The sequence below is a fragment of the Cucurbitaria berberidis genome (assembly GCF_010015615.1).
Source record: "Cucurbitaria berberidis CBS 394.84 unplaced genomic scaffold K460scaffold_6, whole genome shotgun sequence".
Lineage (NCBI taxonomy): Eukaryota > Fungi > Ascomycota > Dothideomycetes > Pleosporales > Cucurbitariaceae > Cucurbitaria > Cucurbitaria berberidis.
In genome coordinates this window covers 466,466-490,320 of record NW_024468940.1, presented here as the reverse complement: position 1 = coordinate 490,320, position 23,855 = coordinate 466,466, and the positions used below count along the sequence as shown (strand labels likewise).

Genomic DNA, 23,855 nt, shown 5'->3' with positions numbered 1-23,855 from the left:
TGATCCAAACAATGGGCATACCTCAGCCTTGCGAATACCATGAACTTTAGCTGGTATGGCTTCATCTGAAAGCATGTAGCTGGAATTCGATTCTCAGGTACATCATAGGGGATTAGCATTGCAATGCTACTGCCGTAAACCGATCAATGACGATGAATCCTACTAGACTTGGAAAATTGAGCTTGTCCAGCGATCGTGGTTTCACTTAGGGCATCCTCGACCGGTACTGGCATGCATAGTCATGGTCCCGATATGAATTGTATCTCTTTCTAAAAGTATCTCTGTAGATCTTTCGTGCCTTTTGATCTTGATTGACATGTTCTCACTGGTGAAACTTCCTGCAAGCACCGTCTCTTTAGCATTCTTCACGTCCGATTTTTCTTCGCGAAGCGCCAGCGGTTTCTCTGTGCCCAATCTCTAAGTGTCTTCTGCCCTCTCAGCATGGTGTGAATTGTGCGTCCTCACTACTCCATCATTGCTCAACTCTCTTTGCCTTCACCCTTGCTCTCCTGCTGGTTCATGACCTTGACCCTCATGACCTCCTCCACGACCCTAACATTCTGCGCCTTCCCCTGAATTACGCTCTCCAAGTCCTTCAAACTGTCGCCCAAATCCTTGACCTTCCGCTCATAAAAGTCCTTGGCGCCTGGTAAATCCTTCTCGACGAAGAAGCCCGTCCCCACGTCGACTAAAACATGCTCGTGGTCTGTGAGCTTGCCCGGCACGTATAGCGAGGAGGTGAGGGGCACCAGAAGGGGCTTTTGGGAAGTTGCGGTAGTCAGGCCGACAGCTATTGAAGTCAGACAGTCGCGGAACTTTGATTGTGCGGTGCGGAGCGACTGGAAGGAAGAAGAGAGGTGGGTGAGTTCAGCGTCGAGTTGGGTTTTCAATTCTTGGAGTCGGGGGATGGGGAGCGTTGTTATGTCGACTTGCTTCATGTTAGCTTCTCTTCACGCTCTCTACATGATTGATTGAAAGAAGTTTGGAGGGAGATGTACTTTGTCCCGGCTGCCCGCCTTGTGCTTGGCCTTGATTGGAGGCCATTGTGTTGTTGCGTGCGATATGGTGGTGTTTCGAAGCTTAGTGTTGCGAGACGTAAACTCTGAGATGGGAAGGTTTTGGCGGGGTTGGGGTAACGTGAGAGCGCGTTAAAGTGAAGCTTGGACGCATGTATCTCAGTTGTCAAGCTTCACTCTCAATGTTCCGAATATCTCAAGTACTACTCGCAACCTCGAAAAGACGACTGTACCCTACCAAAGCGCGGTTTTCGGAAGCGACAAGCTTGCATTATGACGGGAAGAGTACGGTAGAGGGGTTCAATGCGAACGAACCCGCAGTGTTCAGAGAGTCTTTCAAGGACAATCCTGCTATTGGAAAATGGTTTACACCATCTACAGCAAATCCAAGCTCCCATGAATTGAATGTTTCCTACCTCGAGCAATATGGCGACTCCATCGTCCCGTTAGAGCTCACGCGCTCCTCGCCCGACAATCCTCACACCACGACTTTCGAGCGCTTCGAAGCGCCCCTCTCCCTCCTACTCTCGCATATGACTGGTCCCAACACGCCATCTACACGTCTATACCTCGCCCAACACTCTCTCGTCGACCTCCCGTCCCCTTTGCAAGCCGACCTTTCAACCCCGACGCTCCTCTCCCATCTCGGTCGCGGCGACATCTATGCTTCAAGCCTGTGGATGGGTAGACCGCCTACCCGCACCCCACTGCACCGCGATCCAAATCCAAATCTCTTTGTGCAATTAGCGGGACATAAGGTTGTGCGTTTGACGAGGCCGGAGATTGGTAGGGCGGTGTATGAGAGGGTCAGGATGGAAGTGGGTAAGCAGGGTGGGAAGGCAAACATGAGAGGTGAGGAGATGATGGAGGGCAGTGAGATGGAGGGATTAGAGAGGGCGATTTGGGGTGATGAGCTAGATAGAGAGGGCGTGGCGGGTGTGGAGGCGGAGTTGGGGAGCGGGGACGGGATTTTCATTCCGTTAGGGTGGTGGCATTCTGTAAGGGGAATTGGGAGAGGTGCGAATACTTCGGTAAGTGTGCCCTGATGAGTTCGTGAGACTATATGCTGATGACTATTTGCAGGTCAATTGGTGGTTCCGATGAAGATCTACGCTCAAAGCAAGTCAAGCTGCTTTGATGAATGCTCGCTATGCTACGCTCAACCTAAATCACTTCCACCCTTACAGTGGCTTCTGTACCATCGATCCACGTTCCCACCGACCTAGTCCCGGGCATGATCTCAATCTCCCTCATCACCCTATCCATCCCAATCTCCGCCTCGCTATCATCCGAATCCCAGTCCTCATCGCCTATATCAGCCGTGGTCTTTCTCACTGACATCCAATCACCCGTCTCCCAGACCAGTCTGCACTTCATCGGCTTGACACCGAAGTGCTTGCAAGCAATACCAAGGACTGTATACGCCGTATAGTTCATCGGGATCTCGGTTTCGTACGCCGTCGATTTGGAGGTAGCGAGGTAAAACTTGATTCGCAGGAGACGAGCAGCGAGTGAGTTTGGATTCACAGCGTTGTCGGAGCGTTGAATGTCTGGCTCGCCGTACTCTTCGCAAAGCCAATTGTACCTCGGATGGGTTTCCAAGATCTGCTCGCGCAAGTTTTCGGGAGCGAATAAGACTTCCTTCGCGATGAGTGAGAGGTAGTACGACTCGGCGTTCAAGCGTTCCTTCGCATTGATGGGACTATGGTTCAGCGTCGTGAGGCTTCCGAGACGCGCTAGGGTGAGCATGTAGCCGTCGTCTGCAGTCAAGGCGCGGCCATCGGGAGCTTGGAGCACTTCGTAGAGCGGATTATGCGACACACGGAGGCTTTTCAGGCCGGGAAAGACGTGTGCTAGTTGCTCGATAAAATGCCAGTTTGATATTTCATTGAATGTAAGGTCGACTTCTTTTACGGTTGGGGAGAAGACAGGTATCGATGAGCCTGGAGTGGTGATTTCGGATATCTTGTTCGACTTTAGGATCAGACGCTGGAGGTTTGGCAGTCTAGTCAACGGTTCGAGAGCGGCTATAGAGACGATGAGGTTTTCTTCAAGGGTCAGGTCGGTTATCGTTGGATTTAGCGTATGTGATGTGAACGTTGAGTAGAGATTGCTGGACGCAGAGAATACCGACAGGGTAGGGAATAGATGCGTGATCCTGGTGAGATCTTCCCAAGGAAGAAGATTGTTTTCGAGCTTGAGCGACTTGATGTTCGCAAAGGCTTTTAGGCAGTGCTCTCGCTCGACATCGGTTAGTGACGTGTCTCTGAATCGAGTTCCACTGCATATAGTCATTAGTCCACGACCCATATTCTCAATGAATCCAATGCAACTCACTCGACCCTCAAGCTCTTCAACTTTTCCAATTGCCCACAAATTCCTACAATCTCCCTCCACTCTTCAAATAAGTTTCGGCTCAAGTCCAGTTCCACAGCCTTCGGGCACGCTTCTTTGACATCGTTCCCCTCTATCAACCCCTCTCCACGTTTACCTCCTTGCAAATCCCTAGCCTCCGGCCTCCACATACACAAACCATCCAGAATGATGATCTGGAGTTCAGATAGTTGAGCGAGTTGTTTGCGGATTTTGTCGAAGCCGATTTCTTCTGCAACTTTGCCACTGAACTTGATTGGTGTGTTCCCCTTAGCTCGAGGGTCCTTCTTACGGGGTTTTGGGTTGATGGTGGTGCCTTCTGCAGTGGAGACATAGACAATGTGGACATCAGGGTCTTCGAGATACTCGGATTCGGATTCGGATTCTGTTTCTGTTTCTGAAGCATACTTGGACTTGAGAGCTTGCACAAATGTACGGGGGGCGTCAGATTTGCGGGTTGTGCGGATGAAGGAGGCGGATGTTGAGGAGGGGTTGAGACCTGGTTCATGTCAGGTCAATCTTATGAGGGGAAGAGAGGAAGATGTATTTGGAAGAATAAGGCACTACATGTTCTGAATTAGTAACGATAGGGTTACATGCTTACATTCGAAATATCTGATGCCTTGGTGTTCACCAGAATGCTTTCCTCGTGTAGGATCATCCCACTCTACACCTAGCCACTCTCCTTTGGTTCCTGGCACTTCGCCGTGATACCGAACTGTGCATAGTTGCTTTTCAAACGACAGTCGCTTGCCCTTGTAGAATTGCGTAGCCATCAGTACAAATGGAGTGGAACTGTAGAGGCAGATGCTGCACGTGACGATCGATTAGATAAAGACACTAGCGGCGGTACCTGATCGCCGGCCCCAGAATTTCTAGCACGTACATCACCTCCGCGCAACATCATCACTCGCGTCCCACGCCTAGCCACGACCACTCACTACTTCACTATATCTGGAATCTACTCTACACAAAGAACAGTGATTCACTTTACGCGAATAGGCCGGGAAGATGGACTATCAGGCACGTTTAGTTCGCCAAAGTTGTCTGAGACCAGCTACTAACAATCACAGAATCGCGCAGGTTCCAAGTTCGGTGGCGGTGGTGTCGCCTCACAATCCGCAACTAACGCCGACCGACGAGAGCGTCTGCGAAAGCTTGCGCTAGAAACTATCGATCTCGACAAGGACCCATACTTCTTCAAGAACCATGTTGGAAGCTTCGAGTGCCGCCTATGTCTGACGGTTCATCAAAACGATGGCTCATATCTGGCTCACACACAAGGAAGGAAGCATCAGACCAATCTAGCCCGCCGTGCCGCGAAAGAGCAAAGAGAAGGAAAGAGGGACGATGTCGGCCAGCAGGGCCTGCTGGCGGGTGTGCAAGTCAAGAAGAACGTGATGAAGATTGGGCGCCCCGGCTACCGAATCACCAAAGTACGCGACCCGAACACTCGTCAGAACGGGCTATTATTCCAGTTCCAGTTTCCAGACCTCACGCCGGGTATCACTCCCAAAGTTCGGTTCATGAGCGCATATGAGCAGAAGATCGAGGAGCCCGATCCGAACTACCAGTACTTTATTGTCGCTGGAGAGCCCTATGAGACAGTCTCCGTCAAGCTACAGGCTCGCGAGGTGGATCGAAGGGAGGGCAAGTTCTGGACGTGGTTCGACGAGGACAACAAAGAGTTCTGGTGCCAGCTCCTCTTCAAGACCGAGCGCGACGAGCGCTTCAGTGCAGTGCCTGGCCTGGCCCCTGGTCGGAAATAAGGAGTAAACCGACTGTCAAGTGTGGTTGGGAAAGTCAGCGAGGCCTGAGTTTGTCTGTCAAGGATCTCACTTCAGTTCTGATCGTCCCAGGGCTTTCTCACGGCACTTCCTGATACGGAGATCATCGGCGTTTAAATGGCGTTTTGCGGCGAAGACCATGGTCTCGCCTAGGGATTCAACACTGTGTAGGTAGCCCCTCACTCAATATAATGCTTAGCCAATGTGACCTGATCGTGTAGGTCAAGGTGGCGAATATGCCCTGCCTAGCTTGATAGCACTGGTTTTCCTAAGCTTCCACTCGACGTAAGTGAGAGGGTGTAACTAACGGAATTAACCCGCAGAATTTGTTTCACCATGCCCTTGTAGCGGTGAACCACTTCCGCGATAACATTTCTGGTCGACGGAGTTGATCGGGGGTCGTCGTCACGATGATCTAGAGCATGAGTACGTTTGCTATGAGACTGCAATAGCATTCCAGCCACCTTTCCTCCAATCATTGCCTGGATCTCCTTTCTGGTCATCTGATGCTTATGAATAGTACGATATAGCTCCCGGGGCCTTGAAAGAATCCATGCAATCGCTATTCTCCGCCTGACCATCGCATACCTGGTAAGAGATGGATCAAGTTTGCCGATTGGTTACGACTATCTGAAAACTGGATATCACCCCTGCTGCAGCTTCACCACCGTTCTCCTATCTGGACGCAATCGGCACACCCTTTGGAGACGGTCAAACTCAGCTCATCGCCTGGCGCTTTATCTACGAGGCTGCAATTGCAAGGCTCCTCACTGTTTTCACGGGGGAGATTGTCTAGAACATCAGCTCACGTTGTAGTCCGAACCTTCGAGCAGACTAGCCGATATTGATCGAACAGGTGCCCTCACTCGCCATGATTAACTACTCTCATGAGGACGAATGCCACAGCCGTGGCCTAGCCACTTCTGAGCTAAAGCTTTTGGAGTGCACATTATATCATCCATGGTAATCTCACTGTACTCCACAGACAGTATCCTCGCTGCATGTGAGTCATGATGAAACGCCATGTCGGGCTTTTCCATCTTGCACAGTGGATTAGGGATCCTTCACCGCCGATACTGTACGACGACGGTATGCGCCCCTCCAAGACCAAAGCCAAACAGAGGATAGCCTGCTCCGAAGTCGAGGGATACCCGCGAAATGGCTGTGCAAGCATGGCCACTCATCCAGTGCGTAGCTCGGCACCAAGCCTCCCTCTCGGATTCTTGAAACGGGCTTTTTACGGCAAATCATTTTCGCATGCTATACGGCTACAAGCGACGTTTTGCCTCTATCTTTTCTATACGGCCAAGGTGGGATGGCTTCGCGGTCTAACCCTCCCCAAGGTCGCAATCCAGAGCAGTGGTTAGGAGGTCTGTCATATGATCACGCAGCCACCCTAGCTTAATGATAGTGCCGCGCCAAGGCGTAGATGGGGGATCCAAGATTTGCAATGGGCCGTTTCAACTGCCTGTCTATATTGATATGCAGCTATCATGACTGCTTTGCTTGGTGGCAAGAGAGGCGCGGTATCTATATTCATGGGACTTGACCTGCTATCCAGTCGAGTTGACAGGATGTCGAGCCGGAGGAGAGATGTACCATGTTTGTCTTCACAGTCGCCTGGGTATCTATCGCAGACAACATAAAAGGCCACCGGCGTCTAGACCAGGGATCCATACACCGCGGTTTCCTTGAAAGAACTAGGGGAGCAAAGCGGGAGCAAGCGATGGCGACTTTTTGCCGCACGCCATGATTCATAGCAAAGTCGGCAAGCCAAACTGACCAACATGACAGTGACCTAGCCAACTTTTCTCCACTATCAAGCTCTACTGTATACCCATTCGGACCGAGTAGGGTTTCAAAGAAGTCATTGACGAACAAAGAAAGGCAAAGTTGTTTATTTGGGTGGCTCGCGAGGCGGCTAATGACCCTGTCTCGAGAGAGAGCAGATGACAAAGGCCCCGCTGAGGGTCTAAGACATGGCCCATGGTGGCACAGCCTTCGGGAACGCGTCAAAAGAAAGAGACGCGCCAGCTGCAGGCCGGCTTCATTGAGATGCCGAAAGGGTTTGTACATGTCATGCAAGCAGAGCATGTAGGGTAGTCGGCGCGACTAAGGCAAGTCTCACCATCTCTATTTCCGTCTCCATTTTATCGAAATGCGAAGATTTAGCGTGGGTGGAGAAGAAGCCATGTCGTCTTCCAAACGCACAGACACAGTGTCAAAGAAGCGGTTGACAGAGTGCGTTTCAAGCCCCCGGCTAGGAGACAGTGGCGCGCGCTGCGGAAGGGATGTGCGATACAGGCAAGGTATGACGGTGGAGATCGATTGCAGCACGGGCAGCAGGCCAAGGGTATCGATGTGCGCCCTTGTCGGCGGGGAGCGGGACGACTTGTGGAACGGATCGTCAACTCAAAAGATGACGCTCCTGTCCACACGGAAGCGAGATAGCTGGCGGTATGGGTTCGAGCGCCGTCACTGGATGCTCATGGATGCTCATGCTACCTGAGAGGGGGACAGGCGCCGGAATGACGGGATCGCTTCAACCTGCCCTCAGCTTGCATGGTGCTGCCATAGGCTAGCGAGGACGGAGCGCGCTGAAGGCTTATTATTATTATTATTATTATTATTAGTGAATACACCAGAGGGAACATGAATTGCACATGGACCGCTTGGCCGATGGCGGCAAGTTCCAAGCAAGCGGAACGGCGGCGGGATACGAGCAGACCAGGCAGCAGCAGCAGAGACGTGTGTGATAAAGTTGGGCATGCATCTCTATTCGGCTGTTGCGGCAAGCATGCGGCGGCCAGATGAAGTTGTCACGGCCCTTGTCAGTCAGGCGATGCGGGTGGAATTGATAGAATGAGGATGGTAAATGCATGACGACTGCGGCCGCCAATGCATGTCCCGGCCAGTCTGTCTTGGGGGGGCGTCGTGCAGCAGGCTTCATGGGGCCTAGGGATGAATGATTCGATAGCAACCTGCTGACCCCGTCGCCTTGCTCAATCAGCGGCGCAGCTCTGCTCTGAGTGGTGGATATGGGACGAACTGCTCGCGAGGGCCCTGCACCTTGTCGCTGTTTCCGTGCAAAAGCGGCCGTGATAGGCAGCTCTGATGACCAGGCCAGCTCTGAAGGGGCCTAGGGCGCTGCGAAGCTGAGGGCGGCTGAGGAGGGGGAGGAGGAGGAGCAGGAGGAGGAGCAGGAGCAGGAGGAGTCGTTGCGGGCGCGGTCGGGATGAGGCATGGCGACCAAGCGCTGTGGAGCGAATATATCGAGATCCAAGCTAGCGGTCGCTATCTCATGCTGGCTGCAAGTAATACTGTACTGCCTGTGTGGGCTTCGGTGAAGGAAAAGCCACGGGCTCGTGCATAGTAGCGCCCGCCACGGAGAGTCCACTGGGCCATCCCATCACGCTGCAGCGCCTCCAATGCGTCGAGCTGGAGGCCGTGTCGTCATGCTTCTATTTGCTCCTGTACGCTATTCGCTATAACTCGCTAGACGAACGACGACGTCGTCCTCGGCCGTTAGCTCTGCCGTAACCTGAGCGGGCCGTCAGCTGCTGGGTTGGAAGTCCGCGTACGTGCTCGTGGGGTGCAGGGCAGCAGGGCAGGGCATACATATCATCAGATCGCTCAAATACGCAATATTCACGAGCCCCTCCCTCCCCCCCAGTCAGCCAGGCTACTGTAGTCATCCTTTCCATTGATTGATTGACTGGCTTGATTGAGAAGATTGACTAGCTTTTGTTGATTGCCTCCCCCCCCGACCGAACGCATAGTTGGACAGTGCATTTCCCCTTCCCGTCTGCTCCAGCCCTCTCCGGACTGAATAGCCGCGCCCGACCAACCAAGAAGACGACGACGACGACGACGCCGATTCGTACGTACATAGCCAGCCCCCCGATCGTCTGTCTGTCTGCTGTGAGACGAGTCGAGTCAAGCCAACAACAGGTCAGTTTCGTTTGTTTGTCCATTACTCGTTGTCGTCGTCGTTCTCTCTCGCGGCCTCGGGAATCTCGCAGCAGCCCCCAGTCCAGTCCCGTCCAGTCCAATCCAATCCAATCCAGTCCAGTCCAGTGCAGTACACAAGTCAACCAGGTTGCTCAAGACGAGGCACCCTTACAGCGGCTGCCCGCAGCGTCGTGCATCGGCGTCGCAGGCCTCACGTGGCGTTCCTTTACTCCACTGTCTGCTATTGCCATGGGCTTGACTGGCCTTTTTTGTTATTCGATCCCCATCCTAACTCCCTGCGGGTAGGCCTCTACCGTGGTAGTTTGGTTGTTGTATATCAGCGCCGCACCAGCATCCATCGCCTTGCCTCGCCTCGCCTCGCCTCGCGCGCGCCCACCACCACCACCACGTCTGGTAGCACCATCACAGGACAGACTGCCCCATCTGCGTCTACCCGCCCGCCGTCCCTTTCCTTGCACTACTTCCAGCACACTGCGCAAGACGGGGCCCTGGCCTGTTCTCCTCTCCGCGCCTTTTACTGGCCTGTTTCGCCTCTCCGCAGTGCCCCCAAGCCCACTTCCTTGGCGCAAGTACCCGAAGTTGCTGCGGGCGGACCATCGCGTCGACACGATCCCGCTCTCGCACCACGACTTCACCACAACCCACCTATGGTACGCCAACCCGTCGCGAACCATTACTGTCACAGCCTTGCGCGCCTGGCCCAACCCAGCGCCCCGCCGATTGGCCTTTTCCCACCCTTGACGACGCTCCTTCCTCGCGCTCGGTCGCTCTTGCGCCGCCTGGAATGTACTCAGTCCATCATCCCGTTCAGATGTCAAATGGTGGCATTGGGAACGGCATCATGGACCCGTCCGGCACCATTGACCCGTCGGCCCTCAATTCACAAGGTACGAAACATGGTCCTACCTGCAGTGGCGAGGCCTCTTGGGGCGTCTTGTCGCACAAGCCCATCGACCAGCAGGCGCGATCGCGACTCGTCGCAGCGACGGGCGCTGGCGCATCCGTTACATCCGCCGCAGCCCTCTCACTTGAAGCCCCAGCTAACTCAGTCCCAGGTGTGCTTGTAGGCCCGCCACAGCCAGTAGCACCGCAGCCGTCGAGAGGGCAGAAGCGCAGTCGCTCGCCAGAAAACAGCTATGGCGACGTACAGCACGGTGACGACGGTACGTTGGCCCCATTCGCGCAATCGCGACGACGACAGATGGCACCGACAGAAGACACTTGTCACACATGCATAGTCAACACCGCTGACCAAGCAGCTGCAGATGAAGGAAAACCACGGAAGCGCGGGCGCCCACCAAAGACAGGAAAGGTCGCGTTTGCTGGTAGCCCCAACCGCGGATCCCATCCGTCCACGCCCTCGCACGCTGCCGGTGCTCCTCCCGTGCAAACTCCCCAACTCCACAGCACGCCGCTGCCCCAGGGTTCGCCACCCCAAGTATCCCCCCCGACCAAGTCCACCCCGACCAAGCCTGCCGTAATCAAGGCACTGCCAACCGTCCGCGACCATACTACCGATCAGCTAAACCCCGAGGGCGACGAGTATATCCCCCGCGAAACCGATGACGCAGGAGAGCGAAAGGTCACACTGACAGGCCACCCGCTCGACGCACGCGAGTACCGCTGCCGCACCTTTTTCGTGCCCAACAGAGGAGACAAGCTGTTTATGCTGGCGACCGAGTGCGCGCGCGTGCTAGGCTACCGAGATTCGTACCTGCTTTTCAACAAGAACAGGTCCCTGTTCAAGATTATTGCTACTCAGGCGGAGAAGGACGACCTTATTCATCAAGAGATACTGCCCTATTCGTACAGATCCAGGCAGATTGCCATTGTGACCGCGCGGTCCATGTTCAGACAGTTTGGAAGCAGGCTGATAGTCAACGGAAGACGGGTACGCGACGACTACTGGGAGAGCAAAGCTAGGAAGCAAGGTTTCACCGAAGAAGACGCGGCGGGCGAGAAGAGACCGGGTGCTGCAAAGGCGCGGGAAGCGGCTGCAGCGGAAGCCAACCACGCCAGTGCCCTGGCCTTCAACCATCCAGGAGCATATGCGGGCAACAATCAAGACTACATGGGCGCTACGCTCAACCCTTCGCAGCCTTTCGGTGGCCTTAATCCGGCGCCAGGAAGCATGCCTGCAGGAAACTCGGACCCGTACAATCAGCGCACAACGACTGATTTGCAGCCTCGGGACTACAGTGGCGTTCAACGACCTCGACATGAGATGACGGGCCTGCCATATCAGGACATCACCAGACCAACCCCGTCAGGCGAGATCCTCAATCAAGCTGCCCAGACAGCTGAGCTCAACAAGCAGCTAGAGCAACAGCGCAAAGGCCGCAAGGATTATCTGAACGACGTCTGGACACGACCGCACGAGCCACCTGTGCAACCAAACCGCCCATCCACCGCAGAAGGAGAACATGTCCCGCAGGTTACGCAAGCCGTCCAATCCCCGCGTATCTCCTCATCAAACTCCGCCGTTCCCGCGAATCAGTATGGCATGGCCCAACAGACACCACAAAGACCGGGACAACAGATGGGAGCTGCTCAGTCCTATCGCCCGCAGTCTCTTCCTCAAAACAACATGGTGCCTTCTCCCATGGCTCAGCAGCACACTCCTCTTCGACCGGAGCAGATGCACCGTCGTCCACCGAGCATTGGCATGCCCCAAAACATGAATCCTACTGGAATGGGCCCGACGGGGATGCTCCCAGGTGTTCAGAACCCCGGCCATGGCTATCCTCCTTCCCACATGTGGCAAGGTCCTCCTCAGCCGTCACCCCTCTCGCAACAGCATAACATGCAACAGTACGCTCAACGGCCTCCGCAGCAATCGCCTCTCCCTCAGCAATCTCCCATGCACGCATCTCCGCAGCTACATCACGCTCAGAGCAGCGTTTCGATGCATGGCACGCCGGTACAACAATACCAGACCATGGGTGCCATGGGTGGCGATCCAGGATATCCACCCATGGGTCAGAATCCGTACCAGCCTAGCCCAAGCCCACATCAGTTCATGCAGCATCAAAGTGCTGCGGCACAGCAACCTGGAATGCCTGGGTGGGCTCCTCCACAGGGTCAGCAGCAACAAGGATGGCAATCATACTAGGAGCAATTGCATTCTAATCCCAATGCTACGCAAAACCTGCAGGCTTATGTCCAGAGACTGAACGCGGCTCGAGCAGCCTCACAGAAAGTGTAGTTGCGCTGCCAGTTCGTATTCGGTGTCGAATACATTACTGCGGGTCGAGCCGTCCCAGGGGGGTGTACTGGACACGAAGTTTGGGACGGTCAAGCGAAGCCGTTCGCTTCATGATGCTCTGCGTCATATCTCGTTTTCGTTACCTCCTGTACACTAAGTCATCTCATCTTGCTTTGCGTTGTAACGGCAACCCGGGTGTGCAGGACTTCACACCCTTTGGTCACCTACTACTCTACTCCCCGAGTCAGCAACGACGACGAATACACGAGACACGCGAGACGGTCTGCAACAACGAACACATCGAGCACGATGGAGTAGCTTGGATACTCGGATACACGGAAAGTTTTCCTTATCATCTCGGCTATTGTTTCTGATCGGTCCCTTTACTCGCACATTGCATTCGTCTATCATTTTGGAAGTCGGTTCACCTTGCCATGTCGTTGCATTGCACGGATACCTCTGGTCTTTTCTAGATTGATTGTATTGCATGGGTTTGCGGGACGATCAGATGTCTTCTTAAAGTTTTTGCATCACTGGTGGCGCTTCCGCTTCTCGCAGGATCAGATTGCTGTATGCTCTTTTTCTAATTTCCTTCTAATTTTCCTTTGGACTTTAGCTCCAGCCGTCCTCATTGGTGGTTCAGTCGGAAGGTCGTTAGCTTGCACAAGATTCCCCGGATTCCCCCCACGTGTTTTGCTTGCTTGCTTGCTTGTTTGCTTTGCTTTGCTCACGTTACATCATCTGCATATTGGGGTATCGGAAGGGCACACAGTGATGCTCCCCCCACTTTTTCTGGAGTGCTTTTGAGATATTTTGGGGGGCATGGTGGATATGCACAGGATACTTGCGGTACTGGGAACGCAAAGGAGGTTTTTCTTCTCCTATTTCCCTTAATATTAATATCACCCGTTTCGCGACTACTTGACACATGGTATCATTGCATTGCTTCTAGTGTCTGCACCAACCAGCATCTGACCAGCTATGGCACCAAGAACCAGGCAAGTGCACAAGACACGAGGTCGGTCATCTTCCCCAGGCCCACGCACAAATCAGGCCCTCCCGAATCCAAGGAACGTCCAAAAACGGTCAGGTAACGTCACATTGGGTCTTATTGGGGACCAAGCGTAATAAGCAAGCAAGCAGCAACGAACAAGGTACATGGGTTTTTGGTGATGTGACGGATCGTGGGACCAGATAGGCGCAGGTGCCGGAGCGAGATGTGTGTTTGATTGATTGACGATAATGCTGGGGCCACCACCCACCCACCATGACAGCACAGCACGCGCTGATGCCCGCCTCGCCAATCTGACTGCGCCGCTGGTCCGCCGCTCATCTACTGTCATCCATGGTTGCCTGCCTGTCTGCCTGTCTGCATGCTAGTACCCGATGAACGCAACCTTTCAGGCGCATGGGCATATTGCTGGGCGTAATCTTATTATTACATTGTGTCACCTTCTGGTTAGGGCTCCGTCTAACTCGCGTCTTGAAATCTTCAACTTTGCTTCTTCTCGTGAATTTGTAGAAGGCAGATTCAGTTGAGTTGGACGAGGTTGTGTATGTTAAAGACCGCTTGTGAACGGCCGTTGCTCTTTTCCTATTAGTATAGTAAATCAAAACGTGTTTGTTACTTGTTGTTGAAGTATTGATTTGTCCTGATGTGGACGCATAATAGGCTACTGTTGCAGGAGAACATGAATAAGTCGCTTACTGATATCATTGAAGATGTGTGTATGCCGATTCTGGCTTAGAATCTTCTTCGATCATCCTCGAGAACGGACTAGCATCTACTTCAAGTCATGGTAGTAGTTGTTCTACTTTTAGTCAATTGTCGGGCATGAACGAGGTGGCGTCTATAACTTTCCTTCTTCCTTTTCAATCATTTTTCCTTTTTCATACTGCTCTTCTGGTGGCTTGGACTTCTAATTATACACACATCCTGCCTTCAGTCAACCCCAACCCAACCCAACAGTAAGCCACCAGGCACAAATCCCAAGCCCCGTACCAATGGACTTCCACCAAAACTTTCCCCACCCCACACGCGTCACGTTATCCCCGCATCTTTTCTCCTCATATGCCCCATGTGCTCATTGGCCGGATAAAGTCGAGCTCAGATTTCCATATTACGACCGCAAGTCAATCAAGCGTTGCACAAAACTTCTGAAAACGGAAGATTGGCGTGAGACTAAAAAAGTAAAACCCGCCGTACTTAAGGTTTCGATAGTACATACAGGCTCCGACGACGGTTCCAACCGGGCTGTAGGGCGCCGATGGACGGTGTTCGGGCCTTATGGCCATGACAAGAGTGATGAACGCCCAATGTGATTGCGAGTTCAATCTGTACAAGTCTTGTCATGCCATGTTTGAAGGCTAGTGATGCCGTGCTACATTACGTTGCGCGTGCGTGAGATGGATAGCTTTGATGAATCCACGTTGGGCCATGGGTCGTATGTATGTACATGGGTGCAGAGCCTCATCTGTTCCTCAGGGAAGAGTGTCGCGCGGGCTGGGAATTGAGATAAATGAAGTGGCTCAAGCTCCACGGAACAGACTGCCGGCTCCAAACGTATGCACGTGAAGTATTGTCTCGCGAGACTTGCCGCAATCAGTGACATGGAAGTGGAGCCGAGTTATAGAGTTCGACATGGGATGATCGCTAGCCTTGGAAGGAGGTCTCTCTCGTGCTAGTACCGAATATCTCCTTACTTCTACAAATCTGAAAAGGCTGTTGACCAGGCGCTGGGCGGGAAGAGTAGGCAAGAGGATGAGAAAGAACCTTGCTTATTGTTGATGTACGCTTATGTGCATGATGTGGAGACGTCACGCCGGCAATGTACTGAAATATCCTAGCACTCTATGAGTGCGCTAATACGTACAGAAAGCACTTACACGCTCAAGTACTCAGACCGTCAGGTCCACTCATCTGGCTATCTTATCGGTAATTCACTCTTAGACTCGAAGCTGTACCGCAGCCATTCGCCCACGGCTCTCAGGCTCTCCCACCTGACGCTCTCATCCGGCTCTTGCATAAGCTCCATGACCCTGCCCTTCAGACCCAGCTTCTCGAGCTGTTGTCTCTTTTCGGGCACTTCCTTAACCAAGCATGCGACGTCGTTGCATCCAATGGCTAGCACCTGCTTGTCATTCTCCCAGTTCTTCGATAAGATCCCAGCAAGCTTTCGGGGTAACTCTCCCTTGTTCTCTTCGAGGATACGGCGCGCATTTTCGCGCCAGAAGGTGGGGTTGCGGTGAGGTGGGGACCAGCGAAGGTGACCGGACTGGATCTCGGCGGCGTACTCGTCGAACGTAGTTTGCGTCTTGGTGTACTCCTCTAGCAGGTCGTTCAGAGACTGTAGATCCTCGAGAGCGTCTTCATCTGTCAGATGGCGTGATTTTAGGCTGTTGAGAAGCGCCGGCAGGCGGGCAAGAACCGCTGTTGGTAGAAGCGTTTGTCGGTTTGCAGTCAGGAGGTTCAGAAGAGTTGATAGCAGGAGACGGGTGGTTTTCTCCTTGGGAGACACGCGCAAAAGCTGCGTGTACAGAATGACGATATCATGCTCACTACAAGTGGTCAGCAATTTACGCTCAAACATTGGCAGGATACACACTCTTGCAGGCCCTCGCCGATAAGCTCGCCCTCAAAGCTTAGCTGCCAAATAACAAGCAGTACATGGTATAGTAGCTGTAATCCTACACCACCAGAAAGCCCGCCATCTGGCGCACTACGAATGCTGCCATTGCCGCTGTAGAGTGTTGAGTCCGCGTCTTTGGCGGACCCTGCTGCTGCTCGCAGGATCGCAACTAGAGGGTCGAAAGTCTCCTTTCTTTGCTTCCAGAAGATATGCCGAGACTTGGTGCTGCGGAGGACCGCCGAGTATTCACGCACAGCAATATCCTGTAGACCAGCATCTGATGCCTTGGCAAGCGTGGAGAGGTAACTGAAGAGCTGGGGCAGAGCCTCGTCCAGCTGGGAGGTATTCTTCGAGGGTTGGACAACAGCGTAGGATAGCAGACCCGAGAGCACAGAGGACGTGAGCAAGGGGACGGGGTCTTCGTTGTTAGACGAAGCTTTCAGAAGGGGTAGAAAGGGCTTATAGGGGGCTTGATGCTGGACGAGCGCTGTTGTGAGAGCGGGAATATCTACTGAAGATTAGCTCCTTTGCCTCTCTTAGATAGGCATCTCAGTCTTGTACCATCAATCATGTCTCCGAGCAGCACCAGCATGTAATGGATGATATCCTGACGTTTCGCCGCCGCTTCGAAGATGCTCTGTGACCCATTTCCGCCCAATAACAGCGCTACAAAGCTGTCTACGTCCGACTCAATCGTCTGTTTCCGCTGCTCTTTGCGCACTTTGTCGATTGACTTGATCTTCTTGAGGTCTGCATCAGTGATGGTCTTGGCCCGCACTGCGCCTTCCCATGATATTGGCCGGGCGCGGATGTTGTTCTGGATCGAGGTGAGGTACGTCGGTGGGTCTAGCGATGTCATGGTGCTGAGGACTTCACAGTGCTATCACTGTGGGTGTAGAAGCTCTGATGCTGATGCTGGCGTCCTGGTGCTATCACGGCCCACCAAGCTGCAACCTCCGTGCCGTCATATGGCAGGAGCTTTGAGCACTGGCCACCGACCCGACCCTTGCAACTTTTGATGTCTTGGCATTGATGCACCTTTTCGAGCAAACACCAACGCTCCTCCAACCTTCGAAGGTTGCGCAAAGGATCCACACTTTTTACAAATGGAGTACTTCAGTCTCAAGCGATCGACAGCCGCCGAACGCGGTGATGCCAACCTCTCCAGCAAGGTCTATGTTCGATCAACGAAAAGTGGCAAGGTTCAAAAAATAGTGAGAGAGCTGTACCTACGACAAGACATTCCCTGCTCGTCGAACCTTTGCAGAGCATGTTTGGAGATTGCCCCGACTGATTACAAGAAGAAAGGTACGAACCCAAAACTCACGTGAGGGCCAAGGCTAATCTGGTATAGTTGCACCTTTCGTTCTATCAGACACGCCAGCAGGATCAAACGACTTCCCAAACGGCCAGTATCTTGTGCCGGATACCAATGCCTTTCTCACTGGAATGGATCTGTTCGAGGTTGAGACTGCGTTCCACGATGTCATCGTTCTTCAGACCGTCCTAGAGGAAGTCAAGAACCGCTCATTACCACTGTACCACCGCTTGGTTGCCCTGACCAAGAACGAAGGGAAGCGCTTCTATGTATTCTTCAATGAATTTCGGCAAGAGACGTACGTCTCGAGAGATGCCGGTGAAACCATCAATGACCGCAACGATCGAGCTGTGCGCAAAGCCGTGCAGTGGTACAATCACCACATCAAAGAGGCGGTTGCAGCGCGAAGCGCGAAGCAGAAGCGAATTCCTACCGTGGTGATGATCACAGATGACAGGGACAACTTACGAAAAGCAAAAGCCGAGAGTGTTCCTGGCAAGACATGTAAGTAATTCAAAAACCCTTGCGAACTATTGCTAATGCGTCTAGTGTCCGACTTTGTTTCTGGACTGGAGAATTCCGATGAGCTATTGGACATGATCAGCGCCGCACAAGAACAGAGAGAAGTTCGATCGAAGAAGGCAGAAGTGTTTTACTCAGAACACTATTCTGTATCAAAGATGATGACTGGTGTGAAAGCCACTACATTGCATCAGGGCATATTCAACGTCTCCCCGTACAACTACTTGGAAGGCTCCGTACACGTGCCAGCTTTTGACAAGTCGCTTCTTATCCTGGGGCGAGAGAACAGTAATCGAGCTGTGTCCGGCGATGTTGTGGTTGTGGAAGTGCTGCCGCAAGATCAATGGAAAGCGCCATCAACGAAGATCATCGAGGAAGAGACGGTAAACAAGAACGACAATGCTGAGGCTGAAGAGGGCGAAAACGTCATTCCAGAAAGGGAGCGACGAGCCCTGCAAGAGGAGGTTAAGCGGGTTCACGGTCAGAGCACAGAAGGCAGACCACAACCAACAGCGCGCGTTGTAGGCATCATTAAACGGAACTGGCGACAGTACGTCGGCCACATCGACCGCGACTCTGTTCGATCTGCGTCGAAATCTAGTAGACAGCAACAGACAGTGTTCCTGGTACCAATGGACAAGCGTATTCCGAAGATTCGCATACGGACACGGCAGGCTGGAGAGCTTCTGGGTCAGCGTATTCTGGCGACTATCGACTCTTGGGACAGAGATTCTCGGTACCCAGTGGGCCATTTCGTGCGATCACTTGGTGAGCTCGAGTCGAAAGGAGCAGAAACTGAGGCCTTACTTCTGGAGTGGGATGTGCAGTACAAGCCGTTCCCTAAAACAGTTTTGGACTGTTTACCAGCCGAAGGCCATGACTGGAAAGTACCCGCTAGTCTCGAGGATCCCGGTTGGACAGGAAGAAAGGACCTTCGGGACCTCTTGGTCTGCAGTATTGATCCTGTGGGCTGCGTCGATATCGATGACGCTCTTCACGCTCAGCAACTACCGAACGGAAACTTCGCAGTGGGCGTACACATCGCCGACGTGTCACACTTCGTCAAGCCGAACAACGCCATGGACAAGGAAGCTAGTCAACGTGGTACCACGGTGTATCTCGTTGACAAGCGCATCGACATGCTGCCGATGCTGTTAGGAACCGACCTTTGCTCGCTGAAACCATATGTTGAACGATATGCATTCTCAGTCTTGTGGGAAATAACACCGGATGCGGACATTGTGTCCTCTCAGTTCACGAAGTCGGTCATCCGTTCGCGAGAAGCTTTCAGCTACGAAGCAGCGCAGTTACGAATCGATGATAAGTCGCAACAGGATGATCTCACCAAAGGCATGCGGACACTACTCATGCTCTCGAAGAAATTGAAGCAGAAGCGAATGGACGCAGGAGCCCTGAATCTCTCTTCGCCAGAGGTCAAGGTGCGAAGTGAATCTGAGACATCGGATCCAGTCGATGTTCAGACCAAGAAGTTACTCGACACCAACTCACTCGTCGAGGAGTTCATGTTGTTAGCTAACATCAGCGTCGCGGCGAAGAACTACGAAGCATTCCCTCAAACCGCCCTCCTACGTCGCCACGCTCCACCACCTAAGACAAACTTCGAAGAGCTAGACAACCAGCTCAAAGTAAAAATGGGAATGGAGCTCAAGACTGATAGCTCTAAAGCCCTAGCCGACTCGCTCGACAAATGTGTCGATCCCAACAATCCCTTCTTCAATACGCTTGTCAGAATCATGGCAACGCGTTGTATGATGTCTGCCGAGTACTTCTGCGCCGGCACACAAGCATACCCGGAGTTCAGGCATTACGGTCTCGCCAGCGAAATCTACACGCACTTTACGTCTCCCATCCGCCGATACGCCGATCTTGAAGCACATCGCCAGCTCGCCGCTGCTATCGAGTACGAACAGCTCGACCCGAGCCTACAGTCCAAAGGCAAACTCGAGGCCGTTTGTAAGAACATCAACGTGCGCCATCGTAATGCGCAAATGGCTGGTCGCGCTTCGATCGAGTACTACGTCGGCCAAGCGCTCAAGGGCAAGGACATGAAGGAAGAAGGCTTCATCATGAAGATCTTCTCCAATGGCTTCGTTGTGTTTGTCCCAAGGTTCGGTATCGAGAGCTTGATCCGACTAAGGGATTTGGCCACGCCGGAGCCGGAAGCTGATTTTGATGCTGAGAATTACAGGCTGAGTATCAAAGGTGATGTAAAGAGGAGTATTGAGCTGTTTGAGAAGGTTACAGTGAGGATTACTGATGAGCTTGAGGATAGCACGGGGAAGAGAAAGGTGCGCTTGAGCTTGGTCTAGAGGAAAGGAACCATCACTGTTGCTACGGGCTTTCGCTCGGCTTCGTGAAAACGTAGAGTAAAGTATACCATTTCAGAATCGTGCAAGTTGAGACTTCTCATGTCCATATAATGGCCCAAAGGTTCTTATGGTGATATCCCCTTCGAAGAGCGGTGCATACGCCTGTGAACTTTTAGAATGATCGATGGCTGACAGTTGAAACTGCCTCTTGTCAAATCCAAATGAATCAATCATTTGTTTGAGCACAACAAGCTGGGATGCTTGCCTTGCACATATCCGAGGTATACACGGATGTTCACTTGCTCTTAGTGAGGATGGATAATATCTCATCCAATTCCTTAGCAATAGCGACGTTCCCTTTCCGATCTAGCATCTCAAATCGCAGACCGGGGGTCTAAAGGACCGGCCAATTTTCCTATGCAGCCGTAAGGAGAGAAATAAGCACCAGACGCCCATGATTACTATCAGTTCAAAGATTTAACACGCTTGTCTCGCGACATTCTCGGTACCGCCTTGATAATTAAGCTATCCAGGCCGCGTACTCTAGCCACCTAACTTTAGCTCTCACACTCAGAGAATGATCTAAGCGCACAGTTCACGCGGAATGCCCCACCGAGTGGGCGCCCGTTTTTCAACCGGCGATCGAAAAGTCGGTTCATGTTCGACGCCTTCTTCTCGCAACCACCCCAGCACAATCAATGCGTCATGATTATGTTCCAACAACCATGGATGGCCATCACGCTATCATCAGCCACGCTCCCATACCCCTTTTAGTCACTGCCATACCGTTCCAGCTCAGATCAGCCACCCACCCTCTTCGCCTCGACAAGGAGGGAAGGAGCCAGACGGGCCGAGCCCGACTATCATCCCAAACAATAACTTCTCGCTCGGCAGGCCGGCCAAAAGCGGCTTATAGGCCGAAAGTGTTCAGTCTTGGAGGGCCCCTCTTTACAAGAATGGCCAACTTCTCGCTGGATGCTTGCAATTGAGGCGCTCTTTTTACTGCATTTGCCCTTTATCGGTGCGTAACTCCGTTACGAATGTCCGGAGGAGCGCCGAAACGGTTTGCTCGGGTGTTGGAACAGGCCAATTAACTTGCATTGAGCTGCGTGAAAACCTGCGTGAACTTGGTTGAAACCTGCGCAAACCTGCGTTCGTAAGATTGTGGCATGCAGTATCGTGCATGTGAGGTTGAAGCTAAGTGGTTTCTTAGTAGAAGAGGGTGTTATGCAAAGTTTGGTACGATCCCTGCGCTACGATGGTAGCGTGGAGTTTATTCGAAAATCAAAGTTTGGGTTATCGGAAGAAACCAGTAATGCAGGTGAAAAGCTATACGGGAGGAATGCGAAGAGAACCAATTTCTTGGAACAAGGAGTGGGGACCTTGTGCGTGGTGCGGATGTTGTGAACAAAACGTTGCGGGTTAAACCTACCCCGAATCGTGACAATTCGGAGATTTGGTTGTAGTGCTTGAGAGTGACATAAACCCGTATGAACACCAGCAGTGTCGGACATGCAATTTGCATAGTTGCCGAAGTTGTATTTCCCGTAACGCCTTCGCCTGATCATTCCAGAAGCGAAGTGAGATTCATCTATAGAGACGATGATATTTCTTGCAGCGCTTACCGTGAGTGTGGACTGCAAGTATATAGTAATCACACTATTGCACATGGGCCCCCCACGAACTCAACCAGGGGGGCCGCGGGATATAGACAGACTGTTGTGACGTCCGTTCTACCGGCGAAGCGGAATTGCAGGAACATTCTACAACACGACTGTTGTAATAGCTGGCGATCGGTTGCATTCGTGCAATTTCGGCAGTTAAACAGACGAAGAATTGTAGCGAGCGGTGAAGCGCGAACCATGGAAGTTCGTAAACCGTTTTTCTAGGCTCATCAAGCTTATCGTTCACCAGCTGCGAACACGTCCAGCTGACCCATCCGACCCAGCCGGTCGACTCTCGGGATCGAATTTTCCCGCAACAAGCGACCCTCATTGACTGCGCATTCAATAGTTGCGATCTTATACGTTGGGATCGGTATCTCTAGCGCCACTAAACGGCAGCTCCGAATATGTGGCAGTTAGAAAAAGGTACAAGCCTAGCGGGAGGCGAAAATATAACACGGGATATTAAGGAAAGGAAACGAGGAGGAACGAGGGCTGATGCTGGTTGGCCGTTGGTCCTTTGCAAAGGGTCTGCTGATGCACAAGGCTGATGTTCGATAGCGTAGCCGTGCTGACTTGGCAACAAGTGAAGCTTCGTTTGAGGGCTCCTAGGGGGTTGAGATAGACGCCATCTCACGCTTGATTCCGGCGCTGAACCCCAAGAGAGAATAGGAGGTGTGCCAGTGCATTCTATACTTTCTCGAAGTATGCGAGATGGTGTTGACGTTGAAGCTGAACTCGCTGAAGTTGGTTTGCCATTTCACCCATCTGATTGGCCCCACTGAAATTTGTCGATGCAAGTTGTTCAAAGGTTCTCTTAACACCTTCTGTATTGGTCTTAACGGATAGCGATGCAAACCTGGAGCAAGCGAAACCTTTTCTTTCCCCAGAAACCGGAAGTGAACATCCCACCTGCGCATTACACGGCATGTGCAGCCAACACGAGAGTTAGAAACGCCACGAAAAGGGTGCTTCGTATTTCACATCGCTAGGTCGTTCGTCTGGGGCATTGGCGTTGAAGATCAGGTCCACGTGCAAGTGCGCACCTTAGTCTGCAGTGCAACCATGCGATTTCCTAGTAACGGACGTCTACGGAATGTACGGCAAAGCCGTGTTCTTGACCAAACTCTGGGCCCAAGGTCCCGTTGTTTAAATTTTTAATCAAGCGTTCTGGACTGTCGAGCCGTGATTCTGGTCTTGCCGCACAAGCGTCTTCTTGAAACGCACGATAGCGGTTAAACATCGATCCGCGGTGGGAATGAATCTTGGCTTCCTTTGTCATGACTTGCAGCAAGCTCTCATTTCGGTTGGGACGAGCGCGAAGATCATGACTTCGGAGGCAAGAAGATATGTCCGGTTCAACCGTGCTTGAGCGCATCCTTGGTGACGTGCTGCTAGCTGCACGACAGCTCTCGTCTTTGAAAGACTAACAAGCTCGATCTTCAGAACTTTGTCCAGATCCACCAATTGTGACATGCAAAAGTAATCGCAAAGCCTCTAGCCTAGGCGATGTGGCGATTCTGCGACTATCGGAGACGGCGATAGACATATTTTTCTCTGAAAGCGCAAGATGCGCTTCGGGGAATTTTCGAAATCCAGCTAGTTTTAAGACTCGTGGCATTAGTAGGGTCCAGATGATGCACTAGACGAAGACTAGGCGAATTGAGGTAGCCAGAGACGAACGAAAAGCGACGGCTCCATGTCGCTGTACCATGTCGCTGTATCGACAGTGGAGCGCTGCATTGTAGTCGTCATCACGCTGCAAGCCAGACCCATTTTTGATGTGTTTCATGTTCGACATATTGCCATTGTTCAGTTGGAGTGTTGCAGTTGCCATTGGTTGTTGGAGAGATGGCCCCATTGTGCAGCATCGGAGGCAGTAAGCAAGTCCTGAATGACCTGGCATGCTGGCGACCAAGCAACGGCTTGAGACTTGGAAACCTGTCGGTGCGACTTGATTTACCATCCGGGGTGCTGCATGAGCAGGCAGATGGTGCCAGGGTTTGATGCGATAGCCAGGAACGCTGCTCGGCTCGGCC

General features: G+C 52.6%; 7 protein-coding genes across 7 annotated transcripts; 4 read left to right on the top strand and 3 right to left on the bottom strand.

Moving 5' to 3' along the window:
- Positions 1 to 36: 36 nt before the first annotated feature.
- K460DRAFT_347061 (Prefoldin alpha subunit) lies at positions 37 to 1,114 on the bottom strand. The gene is made up of 2 exons (XM_040931332.1): positions 999 to 1,114; positions 37 to 928 (listed from the first exon to the last, which is right to left on the bottom strand). The coding sequence occupies exons 1-2, from the start codon at positions 1,042 to 1,044 to the stop codon at positions 480 to 482; spliced, it is 495 nt and encodes a 164-aa protein (XP_040783345.1). The 5' UTR covers positions 1,045 to 1,114; the 3' UTR covers positions 37 to 479.
- An 84-nt stretch (positions 1,115 to 1,198) lies between these two features.
- Positions 1,199 to 2,154, top strand: K460DRAFT_380571 (Clavaminate synthase-like protein; the record flags this gene model as incomplete). Its single annotated transcript, XM_040935274.1, has 2 exons — positions 1,199 to 1,995; positions 2,100 to 2,154. The coding sequence occupies 2 exons, from the start codon at positions 1,199 to 1,201 to the stop codon at positions 2,152 to 2,154; spliced, it is 852 nt and encodes a 283-aa protein (XP_040783344.1).
- K460DRAFT_370758 (RNI-like protein) lies at positions 1,974 to 4,169 on the bottom strand. The gene is made up of 3 exons (XM_040934222.1): positions 3,994 to 4,169; positions 3,354 to 3,888; positions 1,974 to 3,297 (listed from the first exon to the last, which is right to left on the bottom strand). Exons 1-3 carry the CDS (start codon positions 4,163 to 4,165, stop codon positions 2,181 to 2,183), a joined length of 1,824 nt encoding a protein of 607 aa, XP_040783343.1. The 5' UTR covers positions 4,166 to 4,169; the 3' UTR covers positions 1,974 to 2,180.
- Positions 4,170 to 4,400: 231 nt separating this feature from the next.
- On the top strand, positions 4,401 to 5,158 carry K460DRAFT_380569 (uncharacterized protein; the record flags this gene model as incomplete). Its single annotated transcript, XM_040935273.1, has 2 exons — positions 4,401 to 4,412; positions 4,463 to 5,158. The coding sequence occupies 2 exons, from the start codon at positions 4,401 to 4,403 to the stop codon at positions 5,156 to 5,158; spliced, it is 708 nt and encodes a 235-aa protein (XP_040783342.1).
- Positions 5,159 to 9,839: 4,681 nt separating this feature from the next.
- K460DRAFT_192220 (uncharacterized protein) lies at positions 9,840 to 12,410 on the top strand. Its single transcript, XM_040927128.1, has 2 exons — positions 9,840 to 10,035; positions 10,204 to 12,410. The coding sequence occupies exons 1-2, from the start codon at positions 9,933 to 9,935 to the stop codon at positions 12,258 to 12,260; spliced, it is 2,160 nt and encodes a 719-aa protein (XP_040783341.1). The 5' UTR covers positions 9,840 to 9,932; the 3' UTR covers positions 12,261 to 12,410.
- A 2,682-nt stretch (positions 12,411 to 15,092) lies between these two features.
- On the bottom strand, positions 15,093 to 16,941 carry K460DRAFT_420648 (vacuolar ATP synthase-like protein subunit H). The gene is made up of 3 exons (XM_040938091.1): positions 16,544 to 16,941; positions 15,959 to 16,490; positions 15,093 to 15,911 (listed from the first exon to the last, which is right to left on the bottom strand). Exons 1-3 carry the CDS (start codon positions 16,839 to 16,841, stop codon positions 15,278 to 15,280), a joined length of 1,464 nt encoding a protein of 487 aa, XP_040783340.1. The 5' UTR covers positions 16,842 to 16,941; the 3' UTR covers positions 15,093 to 15,277.
- A 94-nt stretch (positions 16,942 to 17,035) lies between these two features.
- K460DRAFT_389344 (RNB-domain-containing protein) lies at positions 17,036 to 20,358 on the top strand. Its single transcript, XM_040935737.1, has 3 exons — positions 17,036 to 17,290; positions 17,337 to 17,804; positions 17,850 to 20,358. The coding sequence occupies exons 1-3, from the start codon at positions 17,089 to 17,091 to the stop codon at positions 20,150 to 20,152; spliced, it is 2,973 nt and encodes a 990-aa protein (XP_040783339.1). The 5' UTR covers positions 17,036 to 17,088; the 3' UTR covers positions 20,153 to 20,358.
- Positions 20,359 to 23,855: the final 3,497 nt, after the last annotated feature.